Source organism: Dreissena polymorpha, chromosome 10 (assembly GCF_020536995.1).
Source record: "Dreissena polymorpha isolate Duluth1 chromosome 10, UMN_Dpol_1.0, whole genome shotgun sequence".
Classification (NCBI taxonomy): Eukaryota; Metazoa; Mollusca; class Bivalvia; order Myida; family Dreissenidae; genus Dreissena; species Dreissena polymorpha.
In genome coordinates, this window is record NC_068364.1 from 90,171,519 (window position 1) to 90,184,051 (window position 12,533).

Consider the following 12,533-nt stretch of genomic DNA (forward strand, 5'->3'; position numbering starts at 1 on the left):
CAACGCCGGAGCGAGTAGTATAGCTCTCATTTTTCTACGAAAAGTCGAGCTAAAAATGGGTTAGTCAAAGGCCCATGACTTCACCAAATATCAATGGACCAAAACAAAACTCACACTTCATCTGTAAGCCACGTAAGTGGACTCACACACCAAAAATAAGCAAACTATCCAAAAGCGTTTCGTAAAAAAACCCTCCAAAAAACAGCTAATATAGGCAAAATGTACAAGTTCACGGCTCATAACTTCGCAAAATAATCATTATACCGAAACGATACTAACACTTCATCTCTAAGCAATGTTGGTTGACTCGCATAACAAAAATCAGCTAATATCTGAGAAAATTTCTTTTAAAAAAAACTTCCGGAAAACGGCTATAATAGAGAAAATGTCTATGTCCAAGGCCCATAATTTCGCCAAAAATCATTTGACCGGAACGAAACTCACACTTTATCTGTCATTCATGTTGGTAGACTTACACAAAGAATATCAGATAAAGATTTGAAAACGTTAATTTAACTACTCCTGAAAGGGAATACCAGACGGACTGAAGGACGGACGGAAAGTGCGACTGCTATTTTCCACCCTACCGGGGGCATACAAATGACAATAACTAAAAAATACCGTCTGGATCATCTTCTTGCAACTCAATGTCGCACTGTACATCCATTTCAAGGTAAACATTAGGTTCTTCAACTGTTGTACTTCTATTGTGGTTAGGTGGCAACTCAGGACTTTTCTTGGTATTATCATTCATTGATGGTTTGACATGCGTAGAACCGTCACACCTTTGGGATTGTGAATTCTGTGAATCGTTGTTCACGTTGTAAAACTCTGGTGAAGCAACAGGCGCACGCAATGGAGTTTGTCCAGGAGGAAAATGCGGAGGAAAATTCGGATATGATGGATACGGCATATAGAAACCTGGATAACCTTGGTGAAGCCCTGGATGACCAGGATAATAAGGCTGCACAAATATTGGACAGGCTGAAGGCGATTGTGGAGAAGCAGCCGTTGAAACTGGTAGCAAACCGATTCCCGCAACTGGAACATTGGGATAAGCAAAAGGGTATCCCATTTGCAGCATTGGGTATCCAAAGGGAGTCGACCAAAGCTCCGATGTAGAAGACTGCATGTCCTTGCTCTTCGGAACGCTTTGGGTGGGCATTTCGGATTGTGGTATTGAAGCAGAACAAGTTGAACTCTTGACTACCGTCTCGGCATCATTTGTTACGGTCAAGTACATTGAATCGGTATCCAGTGTCTTTTCTTCGCTATCCCTGACATAATCAGAGTCCTTAGCATTGATACCTGATCCTTGCTCAGGTGGTGAAAGCGGGGAGTTAGCCATTGAAACTGGAGGAAAACCCATTGCTGAATCATCTGTAACCTTTGGAACTTCGACCTGCGTCGTATTGATATATTCAGTTGCGTCTGTGAATTCTGAGAAAATTGTGAATATACCTGCAATACCAGAAACCTTATCATCTAGCTCTGATGTTTGGGCTGTTTGCGTGGTAAATCGCTTTGGTTCAGCATTATGTTCCTCTTGTGTAGTCTTAGAAACGGAGTATTCTGCAAATGATGCAGAATCCACCCTTCCCTGCTGATCCGTTTCGTATTTTTTATCTGAATTCCCATGTGTGCCCATGTTGGGTTTATGATCATCATCTCCATCAAAAAGTATCTTGTCATCAGATGTCAAATCGTTTTCGAAAGACTGTTCGTACTGTTCGTAGCTAGTTAGAGACAAATGCCTGTGAACTGTACCAAACAAATCTTCAGATTTGAAGCTTGCCGTTGAAACATCTTCGCAGCCATCGGCTCCGAGCGAAGTTTCACCTCCGCCAGATATGTCCTAGAACACACAACCACAACAAATTACAGTCAATTCAAGTTTCAAATAAACATCATTCCTTATCATAATCATAACAAAGGCTACCGATCACTTTAATGAGACTCTTATCATATTCCATAAACAGTATTTGTAAAGGGATAGACATAAGCAAGATTAAGTTTTCATCTGTTATTTGTTGAAACCACAGATTGGAACGATTCTTGTAAATATTTCCATTATAAGTTCTTCCATATTGGAATTATTGTGAATGTTCCGTGCATAAGCCATATATTCACTTTCACTTTACCTTAACCTACTTTACTAGTCTTACCCTATAAGTGTTCTATAATTAGCTTAATACTGCGTCACACATGCATGAATGATAGTTAAATTCAGAACGCCTTTCCGATATTAATAAGTAAATGTTGACGAACACGAATCAAAAATTATTATTTTGCATATGTATCTCGTTCGTGTCATATTAAAGTCTTCGTACGTAACAACTTAATTAAGAATGTTAAGCGCAAATTTTGTATTAACTTGTGTAATATTTTTACTTCAACAAACAAACCGTGACATTGTGAAAATTACGTTATCGTCAAGATATTGAAGTGTGGCATTCGGGTATGTATACTCCCTGTCGATGAACGACATTTTATTCGGCTTCTAATTTAAGGAACATATTAAAAACAGGAAAAAGATATCATGAAAGTTACGCGGTATATAACTGATGATTATAACTACATAAGTGTAAAGTGTGCGTGTTAAATAATGTGGGTATCATTGCCAGTCTTCGTTGCCTAATGACTTGCGGGTGTTGTCATTAAAACCTATAAAGTACGTTGGAAAGCGAACTGACTGACATTTTCCAAGAAACAAAACTGTACAATGCTCAGAGCACTTATCAAAACAATCATCTTGTTAACTCATGACAAGTTTGATACAAAACAGCCGTCGGCAATACAAACTGTAATGTGACTTTGTAATTGTACAAACTTATGTTATAATAGAGAGTATAATTATTTTCTACACAAATAAAATAAATAGTATTCAAATCAGAATTTAGTATCGAATTTTTAATTTCCCAAAACCACATCCTAAGTTGAAAAAAGATACACACAACAAACAAATTTAAGGTTAAACTCAGTAAATAATTCAAAGAGCGTGGGACTTCGACTAAGAAACACGTTTGTTAAATCAATAAATAAAAGTTAAGGTCAATAGGCTTGCAAGCTTAACAATTGAGAAAGTAGACATACAACAAAAACATGAAACATCTTGATTTATCCATGCAAATGACAATCAATACCTAACAACTAGTTAACCCCTGTGAAGAAAAACTAGCAGAGTACGACAGTACAAAATTCAGCAACAACTTGGGAGTTTTGGGACTGCGATTTGTCTTAGATTAAAGTATTCATGCGTTACGGTTGACGATGATATGTTAAAGCGTTTTAAAATGTACCTTATTGCGAAACACGGCCAACTCATTGCCAGATACATTGACATAAAGACTAGACGACGCCTGCACACGCAGTAACCTTTTTGTTCTTACTGTTACAAATAAGTTTTGAATTTTTACATAAACAGAGTAAGTATTTTTAACAAGAGGGCATGAAAGGCCCAAAGTCGCTCACCTGAGATAACAAGATATTATTGGGACAAATCTTCTGACCAAGTTTCATGAAGATCGGACATTAAATGTGGCCTCTATAGTGTTAACAAGATTTTACTATAGCCATATATAGCCATATAAGGAAAAAATGCCGCGCCCCTTGGCAGCCATGTTTTTCAAGCAAAGGTTACCATTTTTTAACTTATCCAAGATATCATTGGGACAAATCTTCTGATCAAGTTTCATAAAGATCGGAAAATAGATGTGGCTTCTAGAGTGTTAACAACGTTTTACTATAGCCATATCAGGAACAATGGACAAAATTGTTACCAAACAAGGTTTTCAATTTTAAAAAAGTCTGATAAAGGGAGACAACTACAACTCAAAATGTGCATTGCTACTCATTGTTCATCACAGTTACCCCCCTAGTTTCAAAATCAATCTTTTTTTTTGTCGTTGCGACCTTGAGCTTGGAGATATCTACGTAATTCTTTCGCGCGACACACCGTCGAATGATGGTGAACAAATGTGCCAAATTATTTTAAAATCTGACAATGAATGACATAGTTATGGCCCGGACAAGCTCATTTGTGGCCATTTTTGACCTTTGAACTCAAAGTGTGAACTTGACCTTTGAGATATCGACATAATTCTTTCGCGTGACACACCGTCCAATGATGGTGAACAAATGTGCCAAATGATTTAAAAATCTGAAAATGAACAACATAGTTATGGCCCGGACAAGCCTGTTCCGCCCGCCCCTGCCAGCCCGCCTTCATTCGCCAATCTTATAACCAGTTTTTTCCTTCAGAAAACCTGATTAAAAATGCCCCACCCCCTGGACGCCATGTTTTTTAACCAACCAACATCATTTTGGAACTTGTTCAAGATATTTTTGGGATGAATCTTCTGACCAAGTTTCATGAAGATCAGACAATAAATGTGGCCTCTAGAATGTTAACAAGATTTTACTATAGCCATATAAGGAAAAAATCCCCGCCCTTTGGCAGCAATGTTTTTCAAGCAAACGTAACCATTTTCGAACTCATCCAAGATATCATTGAGACCAATCTTCCGACTAAATTTCATGAACATTTGACAATAAATGTGGCCTCTAGAGAGTTAACAAGGCAAATGTTGACTGCGCACAACGCACGACCCACAACAGACAAAAGGCGATCACAAAAGCTCACCATGAGCATGTTGTGCTCAGGTGAGCTAAAAAGGGTTGTGTATACATAATACCCTGAGTGTTGCAAAGGATAAAAGAAGATATAAATCTGGTTTTTACAGTGGTCCAATAAATATAAGATAACTATAAAAATGAAACTGTAACTATAGAAATAAAAACTATCATAGTAGTGATGAATGCTCTCGAAGCCACATGCTGTATGTATCAAAGCCTAACTTTATTGTTTCTGTGTTTGTGAAGTTGGATTTCTTTTACATTTACAACAGTATTTCAGTCATTAAAACGGAAGTAAGTTTAGCAACTCACAAATTGCACATACTTACATGCAGGTCAGTAACAACTGAAACAAAGCTTGAGGGAATGGTCGTAGAAAGCATTTCATCAATGATTCCAACACAAGTTATTGTAAAAATGAAAAATTTGACGTTTTGACCTGTTACGTATTAACCACATGAGCATTTATTGAACACATTTTGTAGAGAACTACAAAATAATGCAACACACCGAATATAAAAAGGTTTGGGCCTTAAACTTTCAGAGAAAATATTTAAAGTTAATCTGACATTAAATGAAAGAATATTTAACTTGTTTTGTTATACAAGTCTATAAACATAATTTGACCTCTCGGTGTGGTCAATATGAAACCAAGGTCATGGTTTGTTGAAATTAAGTATAGAGCCAACACACAATGTAAATGTTACATAAAAAATATAAAACATCTTGATATTCAAGTTGAGATATGTTTAATTTTGCATATTAAGTCTATAAGAACAATAATAATGTTACAAACATTCTATGATGGAAAGGGGGCATCACATTTTGTAATTTGTTTACCCAGGACAATAAAATAAATTGCAAACGCACAACTAATGAAATCAAAAGAAACATTGCCTGCAAGTTTATATGTTGTACGTTGAAACAAGAGATGTGTTTGTCAGAAACACAATGCCTCCTACTGCTTCGCTTTGATTTATTAAATTTTGTGTATCATTTGGCAGGTACAAATTATCTCCCTATAAAGCTTATAACTTCCTTTGGAATTGTTTTTTTGACCATTGACCTTAAAGGATGACCTTGATCTTGACCTTTCACCACTCAAAATATGCAGCTCCATGAGATACACATAAATGCCAAATATCAAGTTTCTATCTTCAATATTGCAACATTTATTGCAAAACTTTAACCAAGGTTAAAGTTTTGGGACAGAATGACAGACAGACAGACAGACAGAAAGGCCAAAAACAATATGACCCGATCATTCGATCCGGGGGCATAAAAAGTAGGAGCATTACTGCAAACACTGTTGTGTTTATGGACTGACAAACCCACCAACGGACTGATGTCCATTGTGATTCCAGTATGCTCTCTTAGAATAGTAACAAGGAAGGGCAAAACAAATGTGTTTCTATGTTAAATAACAAACTTGTTTACTACCTAAACCATTAAATTAAGAGGAGTAACTATAAAATTATGAGAACTGTTCTAGATACTAGAACATATCATTGAAATACCTGTTCAAACCATCTCTCTGGAATGAGGCACTCTGAACAGAGGTCTGGTATTATGCTAAACGTCTCATTCGCTTGCAAATATTTCAACTGTTTTCTGTCCAAACACTGCTTGGCTTCTGTCAAATACAAAGCAGAAATCTTTTTTTTTTATTTGTAAAGAAGAAAATAAAAGAAACTTTATAGAAATAATAAGTTTTCATCTTTTAAGAGGTTAAGCAATAGGCAGGTAAGCTTAGGGGTAATATTCTAGTACATTCTAGAATACAAAATGTATATACTTTTCCCAAATGACTGATCAATGCACTATTTTTTTTATTATTTGCATTGTTAGTTAATCTCTGTATCCAATTCTATGGATTGAACATGAGCAAATATTTCATGAATAAAACAACCAAACACTTTTTTTCAATGGTATAATGGCAGTTCTTGTAAGCCCAACAAAGTGGTTTTTCAATAGGACCCCGAATGTATTTCATTTAAGATTACAACATAAAACCCAATATATTGTAAATTCACCAGAATTCCTTACATTAAAAATATTATTACTGCAGCTTATTTACACAGTTGATGAACATAAATAATCAACCTCCAGAAGTTTTGAAGAAAACAATCCATCGAACATCAGTGTCATTCACGGCATATCGCTCAAGGTCACAGAAGTCACCAAAGTCATTGCTTTCAAGGCACTTCCTGACACCATCTTCACCTATGTTTGCTGGAAGATTCTTCAGGATAACGCATTTGTTCTGAATTGTGTCCATCTTTGCACCATGAAAAATGCCAATTTATTGAAAATCTGAATTGAAAAAGGAAAATGCATTCCATTATTAACAAACTTTCATGTACAAAAGGAGTAGAAAACATTTACTTATACTAAACATTATCTTCTGCTAAAAAGACCAAAGATAAGTAAGCCACAACTTATAGTACCCATCACAATTTGTACATGAAAGCATATGGAGGCTATGCATAATGAAGAGCATTTCATTAACATCACTATTTGTACAACTATTTGTTATAAGTATACATCCAATATACATACTGGTGCATTCAATAACCTATATTACTTCTTCCTGAGATGCAAATAATCTGGAATATGTAAACAATGCTGAGTTCTTAAATCGTGTCTGAAAGATGGGATAACGTTGATTTTTATACATATTTCAATTTATCATGGCTTAGAACGTTGTTAATCTGGCTGATCAAGTGTTTCTTTGAAGTTGAGTCACTGAAGTGTGACTTAAAAAATGAGTGTTCTCTATTACTGCTTTAAAATTAAGTAACAACGCAATCAGGTTAATGTTAATATATACTTTGAGTTACAATGCTATGAGGTTAAATTTTATTTACACTTAAATGTATTATGAATATTGCTGGGCCAAGTGTGAGGTTGAGCGCTCCAAAACCGGTTTAAACCCCCAATGCTTTGCATTGACCGTTCCAAGGCGGTGACCCCAGCTTTATTCTTATTTGTGTTCATGCTGTTTTGTATTGTGCTGTATTGTGCTGTTTTGTACTCTTTGGGCACTTGCCTTTAATAAAGGACCTACTAATTGTTTATAATAATTCAATACTACTCCAGCAGCTGGAGTTTCACTTCTTTATATTTATGTGATTAATACAGGTCTCAGTCTGAGGTTATTCTAGCTAGCCATTACCCCTTTAAACTTAACAACAAATGCTTTGCTTTAACTATTTCAAGGTGATTACCCAAGCTTATTGTTTTTTCATGCTCAATTTTTTGTCAAATTCTTTTTATATGCTTGTTTTTGAAGTAAACTAGTCATTTTCATATAATACAAGCAGGCAAGATTTTTTTCCTAATAATATTTTTGGAGCTTCATGTTTACTATGCATTATGCACTAACCAGAAATTGGGTTGAACACTGGTACCCAGTATTGTTGCATCCCCAAAAATTAACTAAAAAATTGCCGATATATAAAGTGTCATAAACAAACGGTTCTGTATTCTGTTTTTACAACTATGATAGAACAAACAAAAAATTGTATTTCTTCCTTATTATTGTCTTAATGAAGTAAGTAGTGTAAAATACTGATCATTCATAGTTCTGGTGAAAATAAAAAGAGTGGCAAACTGTAATGCAACTAGTTTACATTTTTTTCAAAAGTGCTTGAAGAAAATGTTGTTCTAAAGTTTAGCAGTTTTTTCGTAAACTGAGCTGGCTAGTGCTCTAAATGCTGGTCACATGTAAAGCAAGCCCCCCCCCCCCGGGTGGCAACCCCAGCTACTTACAACAAGAGGGCAAAAGGCATCAAGCCTTTAACCTGCAGCCCCAATGATCTAATTATTCTTGGTATATAACATTCACAAGGTTTCACAATTAAGAATTGAATAAGAATACTGCCTGAACACCAGTGGCATGTTTTTGAACAAACCACAATCATTTTCAATCTCAGCCAATACATGTATATACACAACTTTTAATTCACATTTCACAATGATGGGTCAAAAATTTGCTACTAGAGTTTGTTACGGTTTAATATAACCACACTAATAAAACATCCCTCCATATGGCAGCTATGTTTTTTAACGGAAGAAAACCATGTATCACTCATTGTAGTATTTTATAGAACAAATATTCATAGAAGCTTGGTATAGACTCCACACACAACTGTTTTGTTTAGAGGGATCACAAACCTTTACAAATTTGACCAGGCAACCTAGTTTCTGAAACCATTGACACAGTTTTGAACCCACAAAGATATCCTTTTTGACAAATGTTCTGACCATGTTTCATACAGATTTAACAATATATGTAGCCTATAAAGTAATCAACAACTTTTTTCTAGTGGTATAAGTATTAAAGACAATAAATGCACAGTATGGGTGGGATATATATTTTACTTTGCTTCACATGTCTTCTTCTACGTTCTCAAACTAAAATATTTATAGAAATTTAATTATTTGAACAATACTGATTTCAGTAACAGACATTAATAATGAAGCTATCACAATCTTTGGCACTTTGGCAGTGATGTGTTATATAACTGAATAAATTTATAACAGACCTTAGATATTTTAAGTGACTTTTGAAAAACCTATAGTTTTTCTATTGTATGACCAAGTTTTTAACATCATATGACCCATTTTGGATCTTAGCTGAACTATCAAGTGGTTGCGCAGACTATTCTTCATGAAGATAGGCAAATGTTGATGACACATATGGACAACACTTGAGAAATGAAAGGCAATCATATAAGCTTACCATGAGCTTCTGTGCTCAGGTGAGCTTAAATATAGATAAAACATCATCATTTTTATGGTTGATTATAACTTGATTCTCTTTGATCAGGCATACATGCCATACGTCCCGATCTCGGCGGGACAGTCCCGCTTTTGGGCCCTTTGTCCCGCCGTCCCGCCATGAGACGATTTGTCCCGACATTCGTAAAAAACGATGTAAGGTGTATAGGTTCCCAATAAAAGTTGCTATTCAAGCTCTGTTTCGCTAACACTTAACACCGCTAATCCCTTTATTGCCCCCCAATTAACAATCCGATTCTACTTATCGTGTGTACCAGTGTTGTTTATGACACCTTATCAGCGATTTATCGGCTAATTATTGATTTCATCAGGCATTCACACAATGGTGGTCTTCAAGATAGTGGTCGCTTATTGCTATCGATATTTTTATTATAATAAAATAAATGTTGAAAATGTGTTTATTTTGTATTTGTTTGAAACGGTTTAAAAAACAATTGTTTTGTAAAATTAACGCTAAGTCATAAATGAGTCTTTTACATTCAATGTTTAGTTCCAATATAGCGGGATATTCCGAATGTGCAATATACGAAAATCGCAACAAACAGTCCAATAAGTGATACCCATCCTGTCTAGTGTAATTGTAATAAAAACAACGAGGTGCTATGCATGACAGTTTGACCCTACTCCAACTAAGCTAAAAACAACGAGGTGCTATGCATGACAGTTTGACCCTACTCCAATTAAGCCGCGACAATTGACAAGTAACAAACTGCGCATGGACACATGCTTAAAAAAACATCGCAACAAACAGTAAAAGAGTTACCCATCTTGTCTTGTGTTATTGTAATAAAAACAACGTGTTGTTATTCATGACAGTTTGACACTACCCCAATACAGCGCCTGACAATTCACAATTCAGTTTAATCTGTGTATATAGGAAGAAAACAAAATACGGAAATGTGTACGGCCGCGCATTCCGTGTGTAACTGATGTAACTGTTCGGTAGATAGTGTACTGTAACCCGTACTTTCAGTCAACTGGATAGCCTCCCCTGCATTAATGTTTGCCATTGAAATTAATATAATGAGTTTTGTTGTCGTAATGTTCTAGATTTTGTACTCTTAAACAGATGAATATTATCTTCGTTGTTTGCTATTGTCTTATTTAGTAAAACTGTTATTGTTATGTTTTAGATTTCATGCTTCATATCAGATGTTTTATGTCTTGAATAAAAGTATCAAGAGTTTTTGTTAGTACTATACTGACTATAGTAAAGGTGGAATGATAGATCGTTTTAGGTGTCCTGCTTTTTGGTCAAATGTCCCGACAATTTTTTATGGAATGTCCCGCTTTGGACCTAAAAAATTATGGCATGTATGGATCAGGTATTAAACTTTTGGTTTCCTGAATGCAGACACTAAATGGGACACTGCACAAGGCAGCGCCTTGATTTTTGTGAATTAAAAGGACTATAAACTGATTTTGTATACACTTTAAAAAAGTACCTTTTTTTCTAATTTGCAGAAAATAACACTTTACTGAGATCATTGTATATAAACAGTATTGTTCAATTATAATTCAATTGAAGTAATTTTTACCTAATCAGTCATAATGAGTCATAATGAGACTGATCTGCATTTAATTTGTACTTTTTATTTGCTTAAACAGCATTGCAAGTTAAAACAAAAATAGTTTTAATTTGATTTGGCTTGGCTGACCAATTGTGGGTTTTTTATCATCATACAGCACAACCATTAAGTCTAAAAATAATTAGTAAGTGCCAGTAGCCAACATAGAAATTGAAGGCAAAATCACTTTACCCTTTGCATGCTGGGAAATTTGTTGTCTGCTAAAATGTCGTCTGCTGAATTTCTAAAATTAGCATTTTCTTCGATTATTTTTCTAAGACCACTATCAGAATAGCAAACAGTTTGGATCCTGATGAGACGCCACATTCTGTGGCATCTCATCTGGATCCAAACTGTTTGCAAAGGTCTTCAAAATCGGGTTCCAGCACTCAAAGGGTTAAATGTGCAGCTAAGGATAATTATCTGCGTCGTTACAAATATTGTACTGCTGAAAAACATCAGTATCTGTATCATACGTTTCAATCTGAAAAAGATCATACCCAAACCAGAGGATTGACCCCTTTTAGAAAATGTTGTGTATAAACCACACATTGCAGGATGTTACAGAAATATTTTCCCCATTTTCTTGTCTATTTATTGCAGAACTGAGTATTGTTCTAGTTTTAGAAGAAATCAACTATAATTATTTTTGATGTCTTCTAAAATTAAGTGTCATTCAATTATCCTGTTGTCACTTTTAACATAAAATCATTCAATAAGTTGGCCTCATGCTATTTTGGCCTATGCCTTTTGGATAGGGAACAATAGCAAATAAAACCATGCAATTTTGAAAAAGAAACATTATTTATATGATTATAAATACAGTATTCCAATTGTTTATAAGTGAATAGTCAACTGCATTTTAAAATGTATGTTATAAAGAGTAACATGTTAATATCCCTGTACCATATACTCAAAAAACCAATGATTAAGTTTATTAGAAAAGTTCTTCATCTTTTTGGGGAAATTTCTGACAGATTTTTGGGAAAACAAGTTACTTTTTGCCATCAGGTGCCTGTAATTTGGGACAAAAAAATCATCAAATATATACACTACATGTATACATCAAGTTTCATAATCTTTACAGTGTTTTAGGATGAACAAACAAGTTCAAACAAAAAACCAAATTAGTATCTTTTTGATCATGTCTGATGTAATTGTTAAGTATTTGCAATATTAAGTTTCCTCTGTAGTTTATAAAGGTGGCAGGACATTTAATTTTTTTTTTTTAATTTTATACCACATTTATACAGCGCCCTTTTCATACTCGAGATGTGTGTTCAAAGGCGCTTTACAGTTTTTCCCTGATCACTGGGTCATAAGTCGTCCGTTAACATCTTGGCGCAGTTTGCAGCCACGGCACATTGGCTTATTTCCCTCACAGGTACCCATTTATACACCTGGGTGGAGAGGAGCAGATGTGGGATAAATTTCTTGCTCAAGGAAATTCCAGTGGTCTGGGTGGGATTCGAACCAAGGACCTCTCCATCCCTACGCCAGCGTCCTACCATTAGACCACTGCTCCCA

The 12,533-nt window shown here is 35.2% G+C and overlaps 1 protein-coding gene across 5 annotated transcripts in view; it reads right to left on the reverse strand.

Moving 5' to 3' along the window:
• LOC127848209 (uncharacterized) overlaps positions 1-12,533 on the reverse strand; it is a 56,516-nt gene that overhangs the window by 26,918 nt on the left and 17,065 nt on the right. For all 5 annotated transcript variants that reach the window (XM_052380524.1, XM_052380527.1, XM_052380528.1 and 2 more), the window contains exons 2-4: positions 6,739-6,948; positions 6,153-6,268; positions 622-1,855 (exon numbers count right to left, since the gene is read on the reverse strand). In XM_052380524.1, the coding sequence (XP_052236484.1) occupies positions 622-1,855; positions 6,153-6,268; positions 6,739-6,913 (1,525 nt within the window). In that variant the 5' untranslated portion in view covers positions 6,914-6,948. The remainder of the gene's footprint in view (positions 1-621; positions 1,856-6,152; positions 6,269-6,738; positions 6,949-12,533) is intronic.